Source organism: Chelonoidis abingdonii, chromosome 12 (assembly GCF_003597395.2).
Source record: "Chelonoidis abingdonii isolate Lonesome George chromosome 12, CheloAbing_2.0, whole genome shotgun sequence".
NCBI classification, from domain to species: Eukaryota; Metazoa; Chordata; order Testudines; family Testudinidae; genus Chelonoidis; species Chelonoidis abingdonii.
The window spans coordinates 6,284,918-6,309,290 of NC_133780.1; the positions used below are offsets into that span (position 1 = coordinate 6,284,918).

The 24,373-nt window shown below is 51.1% G+C and overlaps 3 protein-coding genes and 1 pseudogene across 4 annotated transcripts in view; 3 read left to right on the plus strand and 1 right to left on the minus strand.

The window, feature by feature from the left end:
• LOC116823721 (zinc finger protein RFP-like) overlaps positions 1-24,373 on the minus strand; it is a 415,971-nt gene that overhangs the window by 291,607 nt on the left and 99,991 nt on the right. The gene's annotated exons all lie outside the window — the stretch shown is intronic.
• LOC116830368 (zinc finger protein RFP-like) lies at positions 1,928-9,711 on the plus strand. Its single transcript, XM_032789812.2, is given in 8 exon segments — positions 1,928-2,040; positions 2,042-2,350; positions 3,598-3,693; positions 4,278-4,502; positions 5,178-5,200; positions 5,736-5,851; positions 7,144-7,203; positions 8,974-9,711. Coding segments are annotated over 8 exon segments (1,410 nt in total). The 5' UTR covers positions 1,928-1,977; the 3' UTR covers positions 9,492-9,711.
• The window catches only part of LOC116825473 (zinc finger protein RFP-like), a 32,339-nt gene continuing 22,029 nt past the window's right edge, over positions 14,064-24,373 (plus strand). The window contains exon 1 of the mRNA XM_075071629.1: positions 14,064-14,562. Within this exon, the coding sequence (XP_074927730.1) occupies positions 14,146-14,562 (417 nt within the window). The 5' untranslated portion in view covers positions 14,064-14,145. The remainder of the gene's footprint in view (positions 14,563-24,373) is intronic.
• LOC116830369 (zinc finger protein RFP-like) lies at positions 18,016-23,301 on the plus strand (annotated as a pseudogene).

Consider the following 24,373-nt stretch of genomic DNA (forward strand, 5'->3'; position numbering starts at 1 on the left):
CTCTGTTTTAAGATTCAAGGAGTTAAATCCCAGTGATCTTCCAGGGTAATCCAGGGAGGGAAAGCCTAGGAGAGACCCTAGTGAGGGAAAGAATTTATTTTCCTTGTATTAGGATCCAGGGAGTCTGGATCTTGGGGGTCCCCAGGGAAGGCTTTGGGGAGACCAGAGTTTATCAGGCACTCAGAGTCCTGATTGGTGGCAGCGTATCAGATCTAAGCTAGTAATTAAGCTTAGAGGAATTCATGCTAGTACCTCATTTTTGGACTCTAAGGTTCAGACTGAGGAAAGTATATTATGATAGGAGTGTGATGTATGTATGTGGGGGGGGAGAGAGTGGGTTTCTGGGGTGCTGAGTGTGTCAGCACGCTGTCTTGTAACTTCAGACCCTCCCTCTTCCCCCCACCCCCCCGTCTCTCACTCACTCAAAGCAAACAACATTGCTCAGTAATGGTTGCTTTGTCATGGAGCAGATAAGCAGCTGTCTGTCAGAAACAGAGCTTTCAAAGGTCTTTTCCGCATTCCTACAGCCGAGTTCAAAACAATGAGAAGAGTGGCCACTTCACTTAAGGAGATTATGGGATGTTTCCGGAGGCCGATTAGAGCACAGTAATGCAACACCTCGTTCACACTGATGCTGGGGCGTCTCAGCCAAGATGCATCAGACGGCATTCCTCTCGCCGAGGTGGAATACCAGGAGCACTCTAGCCATGGAGTCAGAGCACTCTATGTGCCTTGTCAGCATGGAGAGGGAGTGAGTTAGAGCACCCTGGGCGGCTTTAGTGTGCTCTAACTTGCAAGTGTAGCCAAGACCTTAGTCTCTAAGGGTACGTCTACAGTACGAAATTATATCGAATGTATAGAATTAGAATTCTCTAAACAGATTGTATGCATTCGATTGTGTGTCCCCCCACTAAACATGCTAAGTCGGCGGAGTGCATTCACAGTACCGAAGCTAGCATTGACTCTCGGAGCAGGGAAACAGAAGCAGCAGCTGCCAGGCTAAGAACAGGTGTGACGGCTGCTCTCTTGGCCAGCGCACCCAGCACTGAACCAGGGACCCCCTAGAGCTCTCTGTCCCACACCCTGTGCACTGCAGGACCTAAAGTGTGAGCTCCCCGCACAGCCACTGCCCTTGGGCAGTTCTCCGTGGACCACTTAGTCCCTGAGTCTTCTGAGACTGATAAAAAGGGAAAAAATCGGTGGGTCTGGTTGTGTGAGATGGGGTCACCTGCCCCACTAGGCCCAAGCTGAGATCCCAGCATATTCCACACCAGTCCCTGAGCTGCCATCAGATGGACTTTCAGCCTCTGTCACTGTGGTGGCTGGGGAGGCACTGGGTTATTGCCCTGGGGGAGCTGCTCACAGAAAATTTTAACAGTCCTAAAGCTTCAACTTTTTGAATCTCAGTGTCCAGTGTCATTAAATAGTTATTGTCTGACCAAAATATTGTCTGATCCCCCACATAATTTCCCACAGCTGTGAAAATTTAATTTGGTAGCAATTGGAATGAAATGCTGAAACTGGGATTGTTGTGCAACTGTGAAAGTTTAAATCAATAAATATAAAAATTGCTTAAAATGAGCATTATCTGTCAAAATTTTATAGTATTAAAAAAAAGAATTCCACCAAGTCTGACTATCGCTCCTTAGACACACACACCCTGCTCCTGCAGGCTCATCCTCACAGGGAGATCTGACATCCATGTGAAGCCCCAGTGACCCTCCGCACCAGCAACAGGGGCTGATTGCCAGACCAGAGCCCTACTGGTAAATTTCTCACCACAACCTCCAGGGCTGTAATCTGACAGGTAGGCCCCCTCCAACTGAACAAAGAGCAGGAGTCAGTTCCAGGAAGGGAAAACACCCCCTTGCTGCTGCAGGCAGGGCATAGAGTTAACTCAGGAAATTGAAACTTACACTGCCCAGAGGGAGCCATGGCAGCAGAGAACCCCGTGGAAAGTCTCCAGAAAGAAGCGACATGTCCCATCTGTCTGGAGTATTTCACAGAACCTGTCAGTCTGGAGTGTTGGCACAATTTCTGCCAAGCCTGCATCGGCCAGTGCTGGGAGGGATCCGATACAGCCGCCTCCTGCCCTCAGAGCAGAGAAACTGTGCAGCAGAGAAACCTCAGGCCCAACAGGCAGCTGGTAAAAATGGTAGAAATCACCAAGCGACTGAGTTTACAGGCAGCAAAGGGAAGAGGAGGGGACGGGGTGTGTGGGAAACACCAGGAGGCTCTGAAACTGTTCTGTGAAGAGGATCAAACCCCCATCTGTGTGGTGTGCGACAGATCCCGGGCTCACCGCGCTCACACTCTGGTTCCCATCCAGGAAGCCGCCCAGGAATACAAGGTACAGATTTGCTGTCCAGTCTAATGGGTAATAACTTTGGATTTGATTTACAGGTTAATGGCCTCACAAGTTTCCTGAGACAGGTGTAACTGTGTCACTCAGCTGTGTGTAGCCTTCATTGCATGAAAGAGGCTGTACAAATTAATGATACTCCAGCCTGGCAAGAAAGGTGCAGGTCCGTGCCAAGTATCCCTGGTATTACGCTGGATTGTAGCAAAACCAACCCCAGGCTGGAGCTGAGCGGTGCTAGTCTGACCTGTTCTGTTGTGTACGTGGACAAGGACCAGCCAGAGTGGTACCATTAGTCCCACCAGGCAGCCTTTAGAAATCTCCCAGAATGCACTGCTTCCGGGATCTTTACCAGGGAATGGGACAGTGGGGACCTGTCCAGGGGGCATTGCCACTGAAAGGGGTTAGGGCAGCACTGGGGCAAACCCCAACCGTTCTTTATTCAAATCTGCGTAATTAGGGTGGCCACTGAGGCATGCCCAGAACATAAGACATCCCCACGCCTGCCTGCAAGGGCCCACCCCGACCTGTATTAGTCAGCCTGCGTGGGCCCACCCTGCCTTCCTCAGCATGTCTCCGCCTGCATCATTCTGCATAGAGGTGCCACCCTCAGCCCTGCCTTCAGCCCTTGTGGTATCATCCTGCATCCTCAGTCTACTCCTCTCTCTTTTTCACCAGACAAAGCCACGTTCAGTGCTGGGTCCCTACCGGACAGGGACACTGCTCCACAAAAGTGGGACCGCACAGCTTCAAACCAGACGAATGGCCTCCCGACGTCTCACGGGCTTTGCCCTGGTGCTTAGACCAGCTCAGCCCAACCAGTCCAGTCCCCAGGGCTTCAGAGCTGAAATCCCAGCCCCTATTTAAACCCTGGTGGCTTCTGGGATTTGTATCACTTTGTTTGTTAAACCTTCTCAAAAACAGATTTATTGATTCATCCCCATGTGACTCCAGTGTCCTGTTATGGGCTGTACCACTAATCAATTCACATACCAATAAAGCTTGGTTATAATTGAGATCTCTCTCTAATTACTAAAAGACCTGAACCTGAATTGGTAACAAGTCAGAATATGACACACTCCCAGTCTGCATTGATAAGGTTTCATCTCCTTGGTGGCCCTGATGTCACAAAGCGATTAGGACCAACAGTCATCTTGGGTTTGGGTGAAAAAACACCCAGCTCCACATGCCTCTCAACCTTCAACGTGAAACTTCCCGAATCCTTTCTGTTTCTTCAGGAAAAAATCCAGGCCCAATTGAAGACTCTGAGGGAAGAGAGAGAAAAGCTGCTGGGATTGAAAGGGACTAGAGAGGGGAAAAGCCAGGAGTATCTGGTAGGTGCCTGTTGTTATGAACCGGCAGGGAGTGGCAGTGGGAGGTCTATTTGGAGGCAGACGCCTGTGTGGCCTTGGTGAACGTGGGCTTGTGTGTGTTTCTCCATGATCACGGATTGCTGGCTTAGATTCCTGTGTAGCCAAGCCCTAAGCTTCCATTTCAGTTGATGAGTTAATGTCTTGCTCTTGTGGCTTTTCCAGAAATCCTCCCCAAGTGAACTGAATGTCCCCGTGAAGTGCTGCCCACTGGGTCTGGTCATTTCGTGCATTAACATGTTTGTTTCTTTTTTCTCCCCTGACGTCTCTGTCAGTGTAGTGCTGAATCCTGCCTCCCGCTGCTCTGGGTCTGAATTCCCAGAGACCATGAATAACATATGCTAACAGGACAGACGTGGAAACCTCCCTTTCAGAGAAATAGGGGCTGAAGGGGAAGTTGTGAGAAAATCCTCTCCCTAGGATAGAGTCAAATGTCAGAAATCTTAGGATTTTCAAATAAGTTCTCCCTCCTGCACACTCAGCGCTCCATGAAAGGACCCCAGGCTCCATCCATGTCCCTGCTCAGCCCTTTCCCTATTTTCATACAGAAACAAACACAAACCGAGAGGCAGAAGGCAGAATTTCAGGAACTGCGGCAGTTCCTGGAGGAACAAGAGCGACTCCTGCTGGCCCAGCTGGGGGAGCTGGATGAGAAGATCGTGAGGATCCAGAATGAAAATGTCAGTAAACTCTCCAAGCAGACTTCCCATCTGAGTGAGCTGATCAGTGAGCTGGAGGGGAAGTGTCAGAAGCCAGCGAGTGAATTCCTGCAGGTGAGACAGGGAGAAACAGAGGCACCGACTCCATGGGTGCTTAAGGCTAGAGCACCCATGGAAAAAAATTAGTGGGTGCTTAGCTCTCCTCCTCTGCCCACAGTGCCTCCTGCCCACCGATCAACTCCTCCCACTCCCAGCACTTCCCACCTGCCTTAGTCGGCTGTTCCACGGTGTGCAGGAGGCACTGGGAGAGGGAGGAGCGGGGATGGGGTGCGTGCAAGAGAAGGGTCAGAAAGAGGCTGGGTAGGGGCAGAGTGGGGGCGGGAAGAGGGAGGGTGGGGGTGTGGCATTGGGGAAGGTATGGAGTGGGGGCAGGGCCTTGGGTTCAGCACCTCCAGGGACAATTAGAAGCCAGCACCTGTGGTTAGAAACATACCAGATCCCCACACAGCAAAGGGAGGGCTCCTGAATCATAAGCACTGGGGCCAGCGGTCAGAGCTCTCAGTGTAACTCGGCGTGTGCATTGCTGACATGTGAGTGACTATTGGTCACTGCAGAGTTACAGACACACAAATATTAGAGATGGAAAAGCCCTGTTAGCTCAGGGAATCTATGGCCCTGGGGTCAGGGCAGGGCCTCTCTTCCCCATATTTGCAAAATCCCTTCCCTGGGATCCCATGTGTGTAAAATGGAACTGAGATTCTTTTCTCTCTCTCTCTTCCTCCCCTCTAGGACGTCAGAAGCACCTTGAGCAGGTACGTGGCTCTCTCACTCCCCCTCATATTTCACAATCCTGGAAAAGAGCTTTCTGTAGAGCATCTCCCAGGGCTCCACAGAAAAATGTGTGGAGAAGGTCACATTCTAGATACAAATCTCTCTGATCAACTTTATCCTGAGGGTCTCACCCTTTCACAGAAGACTCTGGAATTCTCCATTCAGTGGGAAGGACTGACCTCAAGTATTTCCCAGAGATGTCACCTCCCTGGGGGACTGGCTGCCTCAGGATAGTGGAGATGGAATATGGGTCTTTCACTGCTTGGGCCCTGGTTACCATTAAGCGCAGGACAGCAGTGGTGAAAAGTCTTCCCCACCTGAAGACTGTTTGGAGACCTGTGTGGAATGAGCTGGGGAGGGGGAGTTCGTGCCTCACTCTAGTTCCTACGGGACAGATTTCTGCAGCTGGGAGAAGCAGAGGAATTCTAACTCCAGGCCCATTAGAGCAGTGACTCACTAGTAAGTACTTATGAGTCACTAAATGAACTATAATGGTGTGAAATTGTTTCTGTCCAGGTGTGAGAAGGGGAAGTTCCAGCAGTCAGAGGAGATTTCTCCTGAACTGGAAGAGCAAGTCAGTGGTTTCTCCCAGAAAACTATTGCACTACTGGAGGCTCTGAGGAAGTTCAAAGGTACCTAGAAGGGATCTAGGAGGGGAAATTGGCATCAATGTCTGAGACTGAGAATGGCGCTGGTCAATTGGTTCATAATTAGATTATGCTTCTATTTAATGGTTGGATGAGAATGCCACACACGTAGGGTCCACAACACTCAGACTGATTAATTCAACCCCTTATTTGTTCCAAAAGCATGTCTTGCCATTACAATTACTGTTAAAGTAAGAAATGACAGACATACTGAAAGAAATACTGCCCAGTTACCTTCTCCTGGGGCATAGGCGGGTCATGATGCATTTCTCCTATGATGCTCCTTACACTGTCTGACGTATTATACACATCCAGATTATTATGCATTGTAAGTATCTTCTAATTGGCAGGACTTTTGCTGTCCAAGCTATTTTCAAGTTATTCTTGTTTCTGATTCGTTCATTACCAGTTATTATACGCTGATGTGCATGGGTCACTTTGAGCCTTTTCTCCACATGGGATTTTTTGGATTTTGCTAACTGCTCCTTGGCAGCATATTTTGGGTGTCTGGTGTCTTTAAGCACATTGTGTGGTCAAAACATCTCTTTGTCCCACAGAGCAACTTATGAACACATCACTTAATATCAAAGGCATCACTTAAGGCAACATTTCCGTTATGTCAAATATGATGATTTCTGAAAATCTTATTTCATCATATAAAAGAAAGAGTTCTACCAATCCCAAAGGATCGGACACATTACATCCCAGGTTAATGAATATTTCAGATCTTACCCAAATATACGCTACGGCCATTTCTTATTAACTAAACTAAACTCTATTAAAAAACACAAGAGAGAGAGTATGGTTATAAGATCAATATACATACAGACATGAGCTTGATTCATCGAGGTTCAGATTCATAGTGGAGATGGGGAGCATTCTAGCTGTAAAGAGTTCTTTCAGAAATAGTTCATAGTCCAGTGTCCAATATCACCTTCAGGACGTACCAGCATAACTGGGACCTCAGTCTTGCGACTCAAACTTCCCCCTGATGAAACCTAAGCAGATCTGGGATGACAGAATCAGGACCCAAGGATCTTTTCTACAATTTCATGTCTTTTGACAAGTTGGGAGTTCACAAGGATGTTGGTTCCATTGCTGAGAGATGCCTGAATGAGAGAGGAAAGAGGTTTCAAACCTTTTTACATTAAATACCTGAGTGTGTCTCTGTCTGTTTCTGTGTAATGATGAAAACACAGTTCTAGGAGATCAGAGTGATGATACTGTTATAAATATGAAGCCTGAAATCTCACCTCTCTTCTCCTTTCCCCCTCCAGACACTCTGCCGTCTACACTGCAGAGAAAAAGAGGGGAACCACTCGGAACGCACAGACACGGTGAGACTGCAGCCTCTTCCCAGCACTGGCACCTCTCAGCGACCCCACCCCTGTTCCTCTTCCCCCGAGATCCTGCCCCTGGCCAGACCAGAAACCAGAGCTGGGCTCCTACCCAGGGGGCCCAAGTGGCACTGTGGAGCCCTGCACACTCCACCTGCCCTGGGTGGAGCACCCCGGGGAGCGGGGACATGGGACGGAGGCAGCTCTCAGGCCCCCCAGAGACCCACCTAGGACAGGTGAAGGGTCAAGGGCTCTCCCCAGCAGGCAACGCTCCCAGCCTGGCCAGGTGTCAGCGCTTGGTGGGAAGAGGAGTTATGGGACAGGGCCATGGAGTGGGAGGGGCCACCAGTGGTGGGACCTCGTGCCCCACCCCCAACTTCTACCAAGGGTCCGGAACTCCTGGGGAGATCCCAAGCCAACATCACACATTCCAGGGAGCGGGGACCTGGGCTGGGGGCTGCTCTCAGGCCCCCCAGAAACCCACCCAGGGCAGGTGGAGGATTAGAAGCTCTCCACAGCAGCCAAGTTCTCTGCCTGGCCAGGGGGCAGGGCCTCAGCGGGAAGAGGGAGAGTGGGGCAGGGCCATGGAGGGGGTGTGGCCACAGGTGGTGAGACCTCGTGCCCCCCACAGCAACTTGTACCAAGGGCCCAGAACTCCTGGGGAGATCCCAGACTGACATCACACAAACAGTCCTGACACCAACCTTAGTGCTGAGTTCATGTCCACACGGATGAACAGAAACACTCACTGAGCAGCACCTGAACAGAGCTCTCTGCCCTGAGCGCTGACACATCCCTCTGGTTCACCCCAGTGCAGGGGTCTTCCCATTGCTCTTCTCCAACATCCTGCCTTTCCTTTGGGCAGGGCTGGGCTCTCCCACTGGAGCTGCTCACTGCTCCCTGGATTGGGGAGATGCTCTCCCTGTGAGGCTGCCAGCTCCTGCCTTCTCTCTAGGCTGGGGATGGAGTTACCTCACCCAATGCCACCTCCTACTCTGTGGTTTTAAGCAGCTCTTCCCCAGTGCTGCACCTTTCTCTCTGTTCCCCAGCCTCCTCCTCAATAAAAGCTTCTGACACCTTCCTGGCTGTGTCTGATGCTGGGAATGGAGCAGCCCCAGCAGAGGGAGCAGGTAGCTGAAGCTTCTGGAAGCAAATGAGAAACACACTAGGGCCTGGTCTATGCTAAAGGGGAGGGGGGTCAACCTAAGATACTGCCACTCCCCCATCGACTCCACTTCCGTCTCTTGCGGCGGGGGAGAACTGGAGTTGACGGGGAGAGAGCTCAGGGATCAATTCATGGCATCTGGACTAGACTTTATAAATTTATCCCAGATAGATTGATCACTACCGGCGCTTCCATTTAGGCGATCTAGGGCGCCAGGATTTGAGAGGGCGGCAGACTGCTCTGCTGGCCCGGTTCGCTGGTCCCGCGGCTCCGGTGGAGCATCCGCAGGCACGCCTGCAGCAGGTCCACCGGAGCCGCGGGACCAGTGGACCGTCCGCAGGGATGCCTGCGGCAGGTCCACTTGAGCCGCGGGACAGGCGAGCCGGCTCTGCTCCTAGGGCGCCAAAAACCCTGGTGCTGCTCCTGCACTACCCTGAGGAGCTGCAGTGACATCCCTGCTCAGTCTCAGGTGCTCAGGACAGAGGCAGCTTCCTGGGATCCAGGACTGTCCTAGCCAGGACGCGGCTGCTGGAGAGTGTGAGAAATGATCCCAACCTCCCCCAGGGCTGATCTCTGCCCCTAACGCTCTGATTCTCTCTCCCCAGTGGACGTGATTCTGGATCCAGGCACAGCTCATCCCGAACTCGTCCTGTCTGAGGATCGGAAACGTGTGAGATGGGAAGTCACATCGCAGGATCTGCCCAACAACCCTGAGAGATTTGACTATTGGTCCTGTGTGCTGGGCTGTGAGGGATTCACCTCGGGGAGACATTGCTGGGAGGTGGAGGTGGGGGATGGGCGATACTGGGCTGTGGGGGTGGCCAGAGAGTCTGTGGGGAGGAAGGGACGGATCAGCCTTAGCACTGAGGGGGGAATCTGGGCTGTGGAGTGGTGCTGGGGGGGTCAGTTCCGGGGTCTCACCTCCCCTGTGACCCCCCTGCCCCTGAGCCAGTTCCCCAGCAGGATCCGGGTTTGTCTGGACTGTGACCAGGGGCAGGTGACATTTATGGATGCTGATGACGAGGCCCCAATCTTCACTTTCCCACCGGGCTCCGTCCCTGGGGAGAGAATCCGACCCTGGCTCTGGGTGTGGTGGGGATCCCAGCTCAACCTGTGTCCCTGAGACGCGCAGGGGAGGGGCAGGGGAATAGTTCTCTGGGAGCCCGGAAATCAGTCTCTCTCGCCTCACACACCCTTGCCTCTGTGACCTCTCCCTGTGGACTTTCTATCATGCCATCACTGTGATCCTGGAGGCTGCTGCATGGTAGAGAAACCAATTTTGTCACTGACCCAGGGACTGTGCAGCCTGTTTGCCGCTGTCCTCTGTGATCCAGGAGGACTCTGGGGATCCTGGGTCAGACAGTGTCACCGAGACATTCGGTCCAGGGGCGGGGTGGGGGGTGGGGGGGGAACAGCCCACTGGGAATGGAAAAATGGGTTTCTTTAGCCAAGTGATCCCAGCCCTTATGGCCTGGAGGACTCCTGTCTACCCAACCTCTGGCCTCTTAGCTCTATGACCCCTGGAAGCTCCTCCCCCTCCCTCCCTGCAGCACCAGGTATGGGAAGAGAAAAGGGGCCATGGGGGCAGATGTGGGGGCTGTGGGGTGACAAGTGGTGGAGGGGCTGGGAGTAGAAGTGATGTGGGGTTGGGGGGCAGTATTAATGTGGGGCTGGGAACAGGCACATGGGGTGGCAGGGACGCAGAATTAGTTAATTGGGATTTGGCATTTTAGGAAGAAGCTGGAAGCTCCGCACCAGCCGGAAGCCTGGGAGAAGGAGACCCAGGAACTGGGGACTGTGCATTCATCCCAATATCCAGTAGGAATGAGTGACTAGCATAGACATTTCCTACATCCATAAAAGAGGTTTTACCATCAGTGCAGTAAATTCACATCCAGGAAAGGTAGTAGTCAGGGCAACAAAGAATTCTTCCCTTGACCTATCTGCATCTACATCAGGGGTTAGATCAACCTAACTATGTCACACAGGTTGTGAAAGTTTTCACAGCTCTAAGCAATGTAGCTAGACTGACCTAAGTTTTAGGTGTAGACCAGGTCTCAGGAAGAATACTGCTACTACAGCAGAGCTACAGCTGTGTTGCTGAAGTGCCATAGTGTAGATGCATCCGGAAGTGTTTTTTCCATCGCTCTAGTTTATCCCCCTTTCTCAGAGGCTGTAGCAAGGTCACCAGCAGAATTCCATTGTTTGGACCGGGGGTTAGGTCAATCTAGCTGTGGCACTCAGAGCACACAAAGTTTCACAGCCCTGAATAACATCCGCAGGTTGATCAAATGTTAAGTGTAGAGCAGGCCTAAGCTCCCTGGAGCTGGCTGAAAACACAGGGGCTGAGGGATTGCCTGGCAGCTTGGTGTGCGTGAGTCAGAAAGCCAAGAGAACCAGTCATGAGTGTGATCCCAGCAGGAAACAGAGATAGAGCTTGCTTCAGGCCCAGGGTTCCCCGGAAAGGCAGACGTGGAGTTCTGAGTAAAGAAACTGCTGCCTGCTGTTTGTTTGTACCATGTTCAGGGCACAAGAACGTGTGGACATTGTTTGTAACTACTAAAGATTGCACCAAAGAAATATCTACTCCTATAATCAGTTTCTCTTGCCAATGGAAGACCCTAGCAAGGCCCCAAACACTGGCAACTTGCTCAGGTCAAAGGAGAAATGGTACAACCACAGTCAGAATCTAGACCTGTGGAGGCAAATGCGTTGGTGGGAAACATTTGCGGGAGCTCCAGCAGCAAAGAGCCTGTGCAGAGGATCAATTGCTGCTAACTGTGGACTTGAGCACGTCCAGCTTTGTGTGCTGAGCAGTCCCCATTGTCCCTTCTCTCCAGCCTGATACTCCTCTGCCCAGAGTCAGACAAAACCAAAACATGGATCCCTTGTTTGTATTTCCCCCCAGCAGACCCAGTCAACACAATGATAATGAACTCGGTATTGGCCCAAGGAGACAAAATGACAGGAAGAGACTGGGGCAGCTGGAACAAGGTGGAGGATTGGGGTGGGGAATGGGTTGGATTGTTACTTTCCCTTTTCTGGTTGGAGTTTTACAAAATTAAAACTTCTTTCTAGCTCTTAGCTCATGTTTTGAAGGGGCTCAGCTGTAACTTTTAGACTGCAATGACATAAATCTTAGAATATTTACCATAAAATAACCCTTCAGCTCAAGGTTTGCTCCAGATTAATGAGTTGTTGCCGTTTTCATGCATTGTCACTAGCACACACCAGCTGCCTCTGACCTTAACCCAGGGAGCCCCTGTAGCCCGGCTGGTCCCAGGCGGGTGGTTAGATGTTCAGCAAGACACAGCCAAGCCAAGGCTCCTCTGCACACACAATGTCACTGAAATAACTCAAGGGAGTTTAGTTCCCACCTATTGTTGTTTCAGTGCAAGTCTGTGTCTGGCTGTGGATGCCCTCACTGTGTATTAATATAACCCTTCCGCTGGGGGGAGCTGGCAGCAACCAGGCCTGGGTTCAATATCTAGGGCAGCGGTTCCCAAACTTTAACAACCCGTGAACCCCTTTCACTAAAATGTCAAGTCCTGTCAACCCCCTCCTAAAAATTAATATTTCCAGGGATATTCTCCTTGACCTGAGTATAAATTATAAACGCAGTGATCTTGGAAACATAAAATTTGTTTTTATGACATCCTTATTACACACTATTTATTATTAATTATCATTTATCGTGACGGTATTTTTATTGCGTTATGAAAACGGCTGCACACTTCCAAGCTCTCACTTTCGTAGCGTGTGTCACTTTGAATAAGCCTGTTATAAGACAAGGCTCCTAGATTTCATCAAGGAGCATCAGATGTGAAACAGCAGGAAGGTATTTAAGAAGCCAACTCACAGAGTTCCTCCTACACAAGGATTCAGGTCTTGAGCAGTCCAGGCAAACACTGCGCATTGCAACAAAACTTAAACTTGTTCTTCATAGTAATTTAAAAAACAATCCTAGGTGCCTGTTTCATTTTAAAAACAGCAAAAAATATCCACCTCCCTTTCCATTTCTTATAAGGAGTCTTGAAGTTTAAATCTCCGCAGCGTGATAGAGATGCCTGCTTTGACCTGCTTAGCTCTTGGAAGTCCAGGATATCTGGGCTTCTGACCCCTGAGAACCTCCTGTAACATTTCACGAACCCCAAGGGGTTCACGAACCCCAGTTTGGGAACTACTGATCTACGGGTTCCTTTTCAACTATACAACAGAACCGGCTCCAGCCCCACCCAGTAACCTGAGAAAATTACACACCACCCCTGGGCACCTCTAGAGGCAATACTTCCCCTCTCGCAAGCACAGAGTCTGAGTGTAGAAAAGAAACTTTGAATGAAAGGAGGGAAATCACACAGCATTCATTTGGGGAAATGCTGCAAGCTGGATTAATAAACATAAAACCATGAGCAAAACAACCACCCTGGAATACACTGGGCGGTGGTTCTTAATTCAAGCAACCAAAAGTTCCTTTAACATGCACACCCCTTTTCCCTCTGCAGCACTCACAGAGAAGACCCAGAATGTAGAGATGCATCTGCAGAGCTCACCTCTCACTGCTGGTGGGCGACGGGGGGTGCATCTTGCTTGCTCCACTGTCCAGGCATTTGCTCTGGCACCGGCTGCCTTGCCAGCCACTCACAGTTCTACTTACCACCACACTAGCTGCTCAGCCAGTTATTGGCTCGCCACCCCACACTCTCTGGGACATCTTCAAGTCATACCACTTAGCACAGCTCTCAGTGATTTCAGCTGCTAGTGGGGGAGCCTCACTGGTAGCACGGACAGGGCAGTCTAAGGTATCAGAGAAACTCTCCAAACAAAAATCTAATGATTAGACCTGACAATCAGTGATTGCAGATCTGTTAGTATTGATGAGTTTGCCTTGATGGCCTGTTTTGCTTAGCAATACACAGCAAGGCCTACTGAAGAAAAATATATACTAGCTGAAACAGTCAGGTGCTTGCCTGGTTGCTGACTGTATGACCTTGATAGATAAGAGAATGCTTGCAGAGGCTGAGAAAAATGCTTGAAAAAGCTTTTTAAAGCGACTTCTACCTTTTTGTACTAATTATGAAGCTTATCAAGACACAACAGTTGTTCTTTGTTTTGTATGCTAGGAAAGTATAACTGGAAAGGTACAGTGATGACGCGATGTAAGTGATGAAGCGATGGAGTGGCTAATAAAAAGCAATTTAAATTTGCAGAAGGGAGGGCTGGTTCTGTGTGGAGAACGGGCTGGTTCTTTGTTGCTTGTGTGCATACATCAATAAAGAACTTGGTATTTGGTCTTTGCTGGGTTGTCTGTATTTTGCGGTCAGATAATGAACCTGAGAAGTCTGGGATAGAGGTAACCCTGACAGTATGTAACAAAACTTCCCATTAAATCTTAACCAGCTGTGTGATTACATGGTGGACAGAGAAAGGATTGGATAGCATCCAGGGCTTGTACCATCTAGTCTAGATATCTCACCACCCTCTCACACCTCCGCTAGTCTTTGGCACCAACATCTCCTGCCGAGCAAGGACAGTTTAATTGAGGGTGAGCCCCTCAATCAGGCTATGCCAAGCACAGTTCTGCTGCCCTTGATTCACACAACAAGGATAACAACACTTTAGTACCTCCAGGGCTGTAATTGTACAGGTAGGCCCCTTCCAACTGAACAAAGATCATGAGTCAGTTCTAAGAAGGGAAACACCCTCTTGCTGTTGCAGGCGGGGCATAGTGTGAACTCAGGAAATTGAAACTTACCCTGTTACACTGCCCAGAGGGAGCCATGGCTGCAGAGAACCCTGTGCAAAGTCTCCAGGAGGAAGCAACATGTCCCGTCTGTCTGGAGTATTTCACAGAACCTGTCATCCTGGAGTGTGGACACAATTTCTGCCGAGCCTGCATCAGACAGTGCTGGGAGGGATCCGATACAGGTGCCTCCTGCCCTCAATGCAGAGAAACTGTGCTGCAGAGAAACCTAAGGCCCAACAGGCAGCTGGCAAACATGGTAAAAATTGCCAAAAGGCTGAGTTTACAGGCAGCAAAGGGAAGAGGAGCAGACGGGGTGTGTGAGGAACACCTGGAGGCTCTGAAACTGTTCTGTGAAGAGGATCAAACCCCCATCTGTGTGATCTGTAGAGATTCCCGGGCTCACCGCACTCACACGGTGGTTCCCATCCAGGAAGCCGCCCAGGAGTACAAGGTACAGAGTTGCTGTCCAGACTAATGGGTAATAACTTTGGCATCACAAGTTTCCTGAGACAGGTGCAACTGTGTTACTCAGCTGTGTGTAGCCTTCATTGCATGAAAGAGGCTGTACAAATTAATGATACTCCAGCCTGGCAACAAAGGCAACAGAAAGATTTAAAAATTGTCTGATGTGGGAAAGTTTTCTCTGCGCAGCTGAATCCTTTTCAAACCCAGCTCCCGCCAGTGACCTAAGGGAATTCTCTGCAGATGGGAAGTTATTAAATGACCAGTGAGGTTTGATTCACAAGAGATGCAGGCCAGTCTATGGGAGCGCTGCCTTCAGACCACAGAAGGTGGCGTTACAAGCTGTGGCTGTTATTAGTGATTGTATCACAGTGTTTATTATTGTTATTGGCATCCCAGCAGCTTCTATATACCCCAGATGAGATCTGACTTTGATTGTGGGGGGCCCTGTAGAAAAACCAGTGAGGGACAATCCCTGCCATGAGCCATTGACAGTCTAACTGAGGGGTGGGAAAACCTCGGCCTGCGGGCCACATCCAGCCACAGGACCAGCCTGCTTGTCCCCTGAACTCCTGGCTGAGGAGGCTAGCCCTTCGCCGCTCCCATATTGTCCCACCCCTGGTCTAACTGGAAAAGAGAGACAAAAGGTTGGAGGGGAAACTGAGGCACAAAGAGGGGACGTGACTTGTCCAAGGTCACTCAGTAGGTCAGTGTCAGAGCTGGGTATAAACCCCCATTTTTCCAAGGCCAAGCACTAGAATACACTGTCCTCCTCAGGAGCATGGAGCAATGATGACATGTGGACAGTAGCAGAAAAAGGCTCCTTGATAAAAGCCCCAGGCTCACCAGGGAGATGAGGTTTCCCACTGGGATTCTGAACTCCAGTGTTGCTCCATGAAGGGTTAAACTCAGATGCTGTCGGCCTAAACTCAGATGCTGCCGGCCTGCACTAGAGGAGATCACGGGACTAAACACTGTATGGGACCCTGAGCACCCTGAGTCCACACACAAAAGGGCTCCAGACAGCTCAGATCCATGCCAAGTACCATTGGGATTACACTGGGTTGCAGCAAAACTAACCCCAGGCTGGAGCTGACCGGTGCCAGTCTGACCTGTTCTGTTATGCACGAGGGCAAGGACCAGCCAGAGCTGTTCTGTTAGTCCCACCAGGCAGCCTTTTGATATCTCCCAGAATGCACTGCTTCCGGGAACTTTACCAGGGAATGGGACTGTGGGGACCTGCTCAGGGGGCATTGCCACTGAAAGGGTTTAGGGCAGCACTGGGGCAAACCCCAACACTTCCTTATAGAAATCTGCCTCATTAGGAGGGGCCCTGAGCATCTCCAGAATATAGGACATCCCCATGCCTGCCTGCATGGGCCCTCCCGCACCTGAATCTATCAGCCTGCTTGGGCCCTCCCCTGCCTTTGTCAGCTCGACCCCACCTGCATCATTCTGCATGGAAGTGCCACTCACACCCCTGCCCCCACCCTCACTGGTGTCCTCTTGCATCCTCAGTCTCCTCTTCCCTCTTTTTCACTGGACAAAGCCACGTCCAGTGCCAAGTCCCTACCGGACAGGGATAGTGCTCCACAAAACTGGACTGTGCACAGGGCCGGTGCAAGGATGTTTCGTGCCCTAGGTGAAACTTCCACCTTGCACCCCCCCCATCCCTGAGCCCTCCCCCGCCACGCCCACGGCAGCTCCGTCCTGAAGTGCCCCCTCTGTGGCAGCTCCCCACCCTCCACCCTGAGGCACCACGGCACCCCAGCTCACCCCTGCCCCACCTCCTCCCTGAGCACACCGTCACTGCTTCACTTCTCTCGCTTCCCAGGCTTGCGGTGCCAATCAGCTTAGGCGCCACAAGCCTGGGAGGTGGGAGAAGTGAAGCAGCCATGGCATGCTCAGGGAGGAGGCGGGGCAGGGGTAAGCTGGGGCAGGAAGTTCCCCTGCATGCCGCCCCCTGCCACTTACTTGCTGCAGGTGGCCCTCCCCGCACTCCCTTGCCCAAGCTCCCTCCGCCTAAATGCTTGTGGTGACTGGAGCGGCTGAAGATCCAGCCACCGTGGTCGCTGCTGAAGAAAATGCCGCCCCCCAAATCGTAGTGCCCAGGCGGTTGCCTAAATGGTTGCACTGGCCCTGACTGTGCAGCTTCAAACCAGACGATTGGCCTCCCGACATCTCATGGGGTTTGCTCTCATGCTTAGACCAGCTCAGCCCAACCAGTGCAGTCCCCAGGGCTTCAGGGCTGAAATCTCAGCTCATATTTAAACCCTGGTGGCTTCTGGGATTTGTATCACTTTGTTCATTAAACCTCACAAACAGATTGATTGATTCACCCCCATGTGACTCCAATGTCCTGTTATGCTCTGTACCACTCATCAATTCACAAATACCAATAAAGCTTGGTTATAATTGAGATCTCTGTCTAATTACTAAAAAGACTGAATCTGAATTGGTAACGAGTCAGAATATGACACACTCCCAGTCTGCATTGATAAGGTTTCATCTCCTTGGTGGCCCTCATCTCACAAAGTGATTAGGACCAACAGTCATCTTGGATGAAAAAAAAAAGCTCCACACGCCGCTCAACCATTCAAATTAAAGTTCCCAGATCATTTCTGTTTCTTCAGGAAAAAGTCCAGTCCCAATTGAAGACTCTGAAGGAAGAGCGAGAAAAGCTGCTGGGATTGAAAGTGACTGGAGAGGGGAAAAGCCAGGAATATCTGGTAGATGCCTGTTGTTATGAACCAGCAGTGACTGGCAGTGGGAGGTGTGTTTGGAGGCAGACTCCTGAGTGGCCTTGGTGAACGTGGGCTTGTGTGTGTTTGTCCATGACCATGGATTACTGGGTTAGATTTGTGCATAGACAAGCCCTAAGCTTCCATTTCAGCTGATTAGTTAATGTCTAGCTCTTGTGCCTTGCCCAGAAATCCTCCTCAAGTGAATTGAATGTCACCCGTGAAGTGCTGTCCACTGTGTCTGGTCATTTCGTGCATTAACATGTTTGTTTCTTTTTTCTCCTCTGGCGTCTCTGTCAGTGTGGTGCTGGATCCTGCCTCCTACTGCTCTGGGTCTGAATTCCCAGAGACCATGAATGACATAATGTGCTAAAATGACAGACATGGAAACCTCCCTTTCAGAGATATAGGGGCTGAAGGGGAAGCTGTGAGAGAATCCTCTCCCTAGGGTAAAGTCAAATGTCAGAAATATTAGGATTTTAAACTAAGTTCTCCCTCCTGCACACTCAGCTCTCCATGAAAGGACCCCAGGCTCCATCCATGTCCCTGACCAGCCCTTCTCCTATTTTCATACAGAAACAAACACAAACCGAGAGGCAGAAGATTGTGTCTGAATTTCAGCAACTGCGGCAGTTCCTGAAGGAACAAGAGCGTCTCCTGCTGGCCCAGCTGGAGAAGCTGGATGAGAAGATTGTGAGGATCCAGAATGAAAATGTCAGTAAACTCTCCAAGCAGATTTCCCATCTCAGTGAGCTGATCAGTGAGCTGGAGGGGAAGTGTCAGAAGCCAGCAAATGAATTCCTGCAGGTAAGACAGGGAGAAACAGAGGTGCTGATTCCATGGGTGCTTAAGGGCTAGAGCACCCATGGAAAAAAATTAGTGGGTGCTTAGCACCCATTGGCAGCCAGCTCCCCCTCTAGCCCCAGCACCTCATGCCCACCAATCAACTCCTCCCCCTCCCTCCCAGTGCTTCCCACCTGCCTCAGTGGTAAGGGAGGGTGGAGGTGTGGCATTGGGGAAGGGGTGAAGTCGGGGCGGGGCCTGCGGTTGAGCACCTCCAGGGACAATTAGAAGCCAGCACTTGTGGTTAGAAACATCCCAGATCCCCACACAGGGAAAGGAGGGTGCCTGAATCATAAGCACTGGAGCCAGCGGTCAGAGATCTGAGTGTAACTCGGAGTGTGCATTGCTGACATGTGAGTGACTATTGTTCTTTGCAGAGTTACAGACAGAGATATTAGAGATGAAAAAGCCCCATTAGCTCAGGGAATCCATGGCCCTGGCATCAGGGCAGGGCCTCTCTTCCCCATATTTGCAAAATCCATTCCCTGGGATCCCCTGTGTAAATCAAATGGAACTGTCAGTCTTTCCTCTCTCTCTCTCCCTCTCCTTCCCCTCTAAGATGTCAGAAGCACCTTGAGCAGGTACATGGCTCCCTCTGACTCCCCCTCACACTCCACAATACTGGGAAAGGGCTTAATGGTGATGTTAGCACTGCATCTCCCCAGGGCTGTACGGAAAAATATGTGGGGAAGGTCACATTCTAGATACAAATCTCTCTAATCAACTTCATCCTGAGGTTCTCACCCTTGCACAGAAAACTCTGGAATTCTCCATTCAGTGGAAGGACTGACCTCAAGTATTTCCCAGAGATGTCACCTCCCTGGGGGACTGGCCACCTCAGGATAGTGGAGATGGAATATGGGCCTGTCACTGCTGGGACCCTGGTTACCATTTAGCCCAGGCCAGCAGTGATCAAGAGTCTTTCCCGCCTGAGGACTGTTTGGAGACCTGTGTGGAATGAGCTGGGGAAGTGGGAATTGGTGCCTCAGTCTAGTTCCTAGGGGACAGATTTCTGCAGCTGGGAGAAGCAGAGGAATTCTAACTCCAGGCCCATTAGTGCAGCGACTCCCTAGCAACCACTTATAGTGAGTCTCACAATGAACTGTAATCACATGAAATTGTTTCTCTCCAGGTGTGAGAAGAGGAAGTTCGAGCAGCCAGAGGAGATTTCTCCTGAACTGGAAGAGCGAGTCAGTGGTTTCTCCCAGAAAACGATTGCACTACTGGAGGCTCTGAGGAAGTTCAAAGGTACCTAGAAGGGATCTAGGAGGGGAAACTAGGGTCAGTGTCTGAGACTGTGGAAAGAGAATGGCGCTGGTCAATTAGTTCATAATTAGATTATGCTTCTATTTAATTGTTGGATGAGAATGCCACACACTCAGGGTCCAAGACACTCAGACTGATTAATTCAACCCCTTATTTGTTCCAAAAGCATGTCTTGCCATTACAATTACTGTTAAAGTAAGAAATGACAGACATACTGAAAGAAATACTGCCCAGCTACCTTCTCCTGGGGCATAGGCGGGTCATGATGCATTTCTCCTATGATGCGCCTTACACTGTTTGACGTATTATACACATCCAGATTATATATTTATTAGTTCTTTTCCAATCACCTTTGAATGTTATGAATAGGAAGTATCTTATATAACTCATACACTACATATGCATGTGTGTTATGCATTGTAAGTATCTTCTAATTGGCAAGGCTTTTGCTGTCCAAGTTATTTTCAAGTTATTCTCCTTTCTGATTCATTCATTACCAGTCATTACACACTGATGTGCACAGTCACTTTGACCCTTTTCTCCACATGGGATTTTTTGGACTTTGCTAACTGCTCCTCGGCAGCACATTTTGGGTGTCTGGTGTCTTTAAGCACATTGTGTGGTCGAAACATCTCTTTGTCCCACAGAGCAACTTATGAACACATCACTTAATAACAAGGTCACTTAAGGAAACAATTCCCTTATGTCAAATACAATGATTTCTGAAAATCTTACTTCATCATATAACAGAAAAGGTTCTACCAATCCCAAAGGATCGGACACATAACGCCCCAGGTTAACAAATGTTTCAGATCTTACCCAAATACACGCTACAGCCATTTCTGTTAACGAAACTAATCTTTATTAAAAAACAAAAGAGAGAGAGTATGGTTAAAAGATCAGTGTACACACAGACATGAGTTTGATTCATCGAGGTTCAGATTCATAGCGGAGATGGCGAGCTTTCTAGCTGTAAAGAGTTCTTTCAGAAATACTTCATAGTCCAGTGTCCAATATCACCTTCAGGGCGTACCAGCATAACTGGGACCTCAGTCTTGCGACTCAAACTTCCTCCTGATGAAACCTAAGCAGATCTGGGATGACAGAATCAGGACCCAAGGATCTTTTACACAATTTCATGTCTTTTGACAAGTTGGGAGTTCACAAGAATGGTGGGTCCATTACTGGGAGATGCCTGAATGAGAGAGGAAAGAGGTTTCAGACCTTTTCACATTAAATACCTGAGTGTGTCTCCATTTCTTTCTGTGTCATGATGAAAACACAGTTCTAGGAGATCAGAGTGATGATACTGTTATAAATGTGAAGCCTGAAATCTCACCTCTCTTCTCCTTTCCCCCTCCAGACACTCTGCCGTCTGCACTGGAGAGAAAAAGAGGGGAACCACTCGGAGCACACAGACAGAGTGAGACTGCAGCCTCTTCCCAGCACTGACCCCTCTCAGCGGCACCACCGCTGCTCCTCTTCCCCTGAGACCCTGCTCCTCATCAGGCCAGAAACCAGAGCTGGGCTCCACCCAGGGCGCCCGAGTGGCACTGTGGAGCCCTGCACCCGCTACGTGCCCTGAGTGGAGCACCCCGGGGAGCGGGGACATGGGACAGATGCTGCTCTCAGGCCTCCCAGAGACCCACCCAGGACAGGTAGAGGGTCAAGGGCTCTCCCCAGCAGGCAACGCTCACAGCCTGGCCAGGGGTCAGAGGCTTGGTGGGAAGAGGAGTAATGAGGCAGGGCCATGGAGTGGGCGGGGCCACCAGTGGTGGGACCTCATGCCCCACCCCCCACATCTACCAAGGGTCCAGAACTCCTGGGGAGATCCCAAGCCAACATCACGCATTCCAGGGAGCGGGGACCTGGGCTGGGGGCTGCTCTCAGGCCCCCGAGAAACCCACCCAGGGCAGGTGGAGGATTAGAAGCTCTCCACAGCAGCCAAGTTCTCTGCCTGGCCAGGGGGTGGGGCCTCAGCGGGAAGAGGGGGAGTGGGGCAGGGCCATGGAGGGGTGTGGCCACAGGTGGTGAGACCTCGTGCCCCCCACAGCAACTTGTACCAAGGGCCCAGAACTCCTGGGGAGATCCCAGACTGACATCACACAAACAATCCTGACACCAACCTTAGTGCTGAGTTCATGCCCACACGGATGAACAGAAACACTCACTGAGCAGCACCTGAACAGAGCTCTCTGCCCTGAGCGCTGACACATCCCTCTGCTTTACCCCAGTGCAGGGGTCTCCCCATTGCTCTTCTCCAACATCCTGCCTTTCCTGTGGGCAGGGCTGGGTTCTCCCATTGGAGCTGCTCACTGCTCCCTGGATTGGGAAGATGCTCTCCCTGTGAGGCTGCCAGCTCCTGCCTTCTCTCTAGGCTGGGGATGGAGTTACCTCACCCAGTGCCACCTCCTACTCTGTGGTTTTAAGCCGCTGTTCCCCAGTGCTGCACCTTCCTCTCTGTTCCCCAGCCTCCTCCTCAATAAAAGCTTCTGACACCTTCCTGGCTGTGTCTGATGCTGGGAATGGAGCAGCCCCAGCAGAGGGAGCAGGAAGCTGAAGCTTCTGGAAGCAAATGAGAAACACACTAGGCCCTGGTCTATGCTAAGGGGGAGGGGGGTCAACCTAAGATACTGCCGCTCCCCCATCAACTACGCTTCCGCCTCTCACGGCGGGAGAGAACTGGACAGGGAGAGAGCTGGGGGATCAATTCATTGCATCTAGATTAGACTCTATAAATTGATCCCCGACAGATTGATCACTACCCTGAGGAGCTGCAGTGACATCCCTGCTCAGTCTCAGGTGCCCAGGGCAGAGGAAGCTCCCTGGGATCCAGGCCTGTCCCAGCCAGGACAGGGCTGCTGGGGAGTGTGAGAAATGGTCCCAGCCTCCCCCAGGGCTGAGCTCTGCCCGTAATGCTCTGATTCTCTCTCCCCAGCGCATGTGACTCTGGATCCAGACACAGCTCATCCCAACCTCGTCCTGTCTGAGAATTGGAAACATGTGAGATGGGGAGAACCAGAGCAGGATCTGCCCGACAACCCTGAGAGATTTGACACTGCGCTGTGTGTGCTGGGCTGTGAAGGATTCACATCGGGGAGACATTGCTGGGAGGTGGAGGTCGGGGGTGGGGGTACTGGGCTGTGGGGGTGGCCAGAGAGTCTGTGAGGAGGAAGAGACAGATCAGCCTCAGCCCTGAGGGGGGATCTGGGCTGTGGGGCGGTGGGGGGTCAGTTTTGGCTCTCACCTCCCCTGAGACCCCCCTGCCCCTGAGTCGGGGCCCCCAGCAGGATCCGGGTTTGTCTGGACTGTGACCGGGGGCAGGTGACATTTATCGATGCTGGTGACGAGGCCCCGATCTTCACTTTCCCGCCGGGCTCCGTCCCTGGGGAGAGAATCCGACCCTGGTTCTGGGTGGGGCCAGGATCCCGGCTCAGCCTGTGTCCCTGAGACACACGGTGGTGGGAGGAGGAATATCTCACTGGGAGCCCGGAGATCAGCCTCTCTCGCCTCACACACCCTTGTCTCTGTGACCTCTCCCTGTGGACTTTCTGTCATCCCCTCTGTGACCCTGCAGGCTGCTGCGTGGTAGAGAAGCCAACAGCATCACTGCCCCAGGGACTGTGCAGCCTCTTTGCCACTGTTCTCTGTGACCCAGGAGGACTCTGGGGATCCTGGGTCAGACAATGTCACTGAGACACGGGGGGGAAGAGCCCACTGGGAATGGAAAAATGGGTTTCTCTAGCCAAGTAATCCCAGCCCCTATGGCCTGGAGGACTCCTGTCTACCCAACCTCTGCCCTCTTAGCTCTATGACCCCTGGAATCTCCTCCCCCTCCCTCCCTGCAGCACCAGGGATGGGAGGAGAAAAGGGGCCTTGGGGGCAGATGTGGGGGGTGTGGGGTCACAACTGGTGGAGAGGCTGGGGGTAGAAGTGATGGGGGTTGGGGGGCAGTATTAATGTGGGGCTGGGAACAGACATATGGAGGGGGCAGGGACACAGAATTAGTTAATTGGGATTTGGCATTTTGGGAAGAAGCTGGAAGCTCCGCACCAGCCAGGAGCCTGGAAGAAGGAGACCCAGGGACTGGGGAGTGTGAATCATCCAAATATCCAGCAGAAATGAGTGACTAATGCAGACACTTCCTATGTCGATAAAAGAGGTTTTACCATCAATGCAGTAAATCCACCTCCAGGAGAGGCAGTAGTTAGGGCAACAAAGAATTCTTCCCCTGACCTACCTGCGTCTACATCAGGGGTTAGACTGACCTAACTGCATCACACAGGGTGTACAAGTTTTCACAGCTCTAAGCCATGTAGCTAGGCTGACCTAAGTTTTAGATGTAGACCAGGTCTCAGGAAGAATACTCCTGCTACAGCTGTGTCGCTGAAGTGCCATAGTGTAGATGCATCTGGAAGTGTTTTTTCCATCGCTCTAGTTTATCCCCCTTTCTGAGAGACCGTAGCAAGGTCACTAGAAAATTTGTTGTCTGGACTGGGGGTTAGGTTGATCTAGCTGTGGCAAGCAGAGTACACAATATTTCCCAGCCCTGAATAACATCCCCAGGTTGATCAAATGTTAAGTGTAGAGCAGGCCTAAGCTCCCTGGAGCTGGCTGAAAATGCAGGGGCTGAGGGATTGCCTGGCAGCTTGGTGTGCGTGAGGCAGAAAGCCAAGAGAACCAGTCCTGAGTGTGATCCCGGCAGGAAACTGAGTGACAGAGCTTTCTTCAGGCCCAGGGTTCCCCGGAAAGGGAGACGTCGAGTTCTGAGTAAGGAAACTGCCGGCTGCTGTTTGTTTGTACCGTCTTCAGGGCACAGGAATGTGTGGACATTGTTTGTAACTAGTAAAGATTGCACAAAAGAAATACCTGACTCCTATAATCCATTTCTCCTGCCAATAGAAGAACCTAGCAAGGCACCAAACACTGGCAAACTGCTCAGGTCAAAGA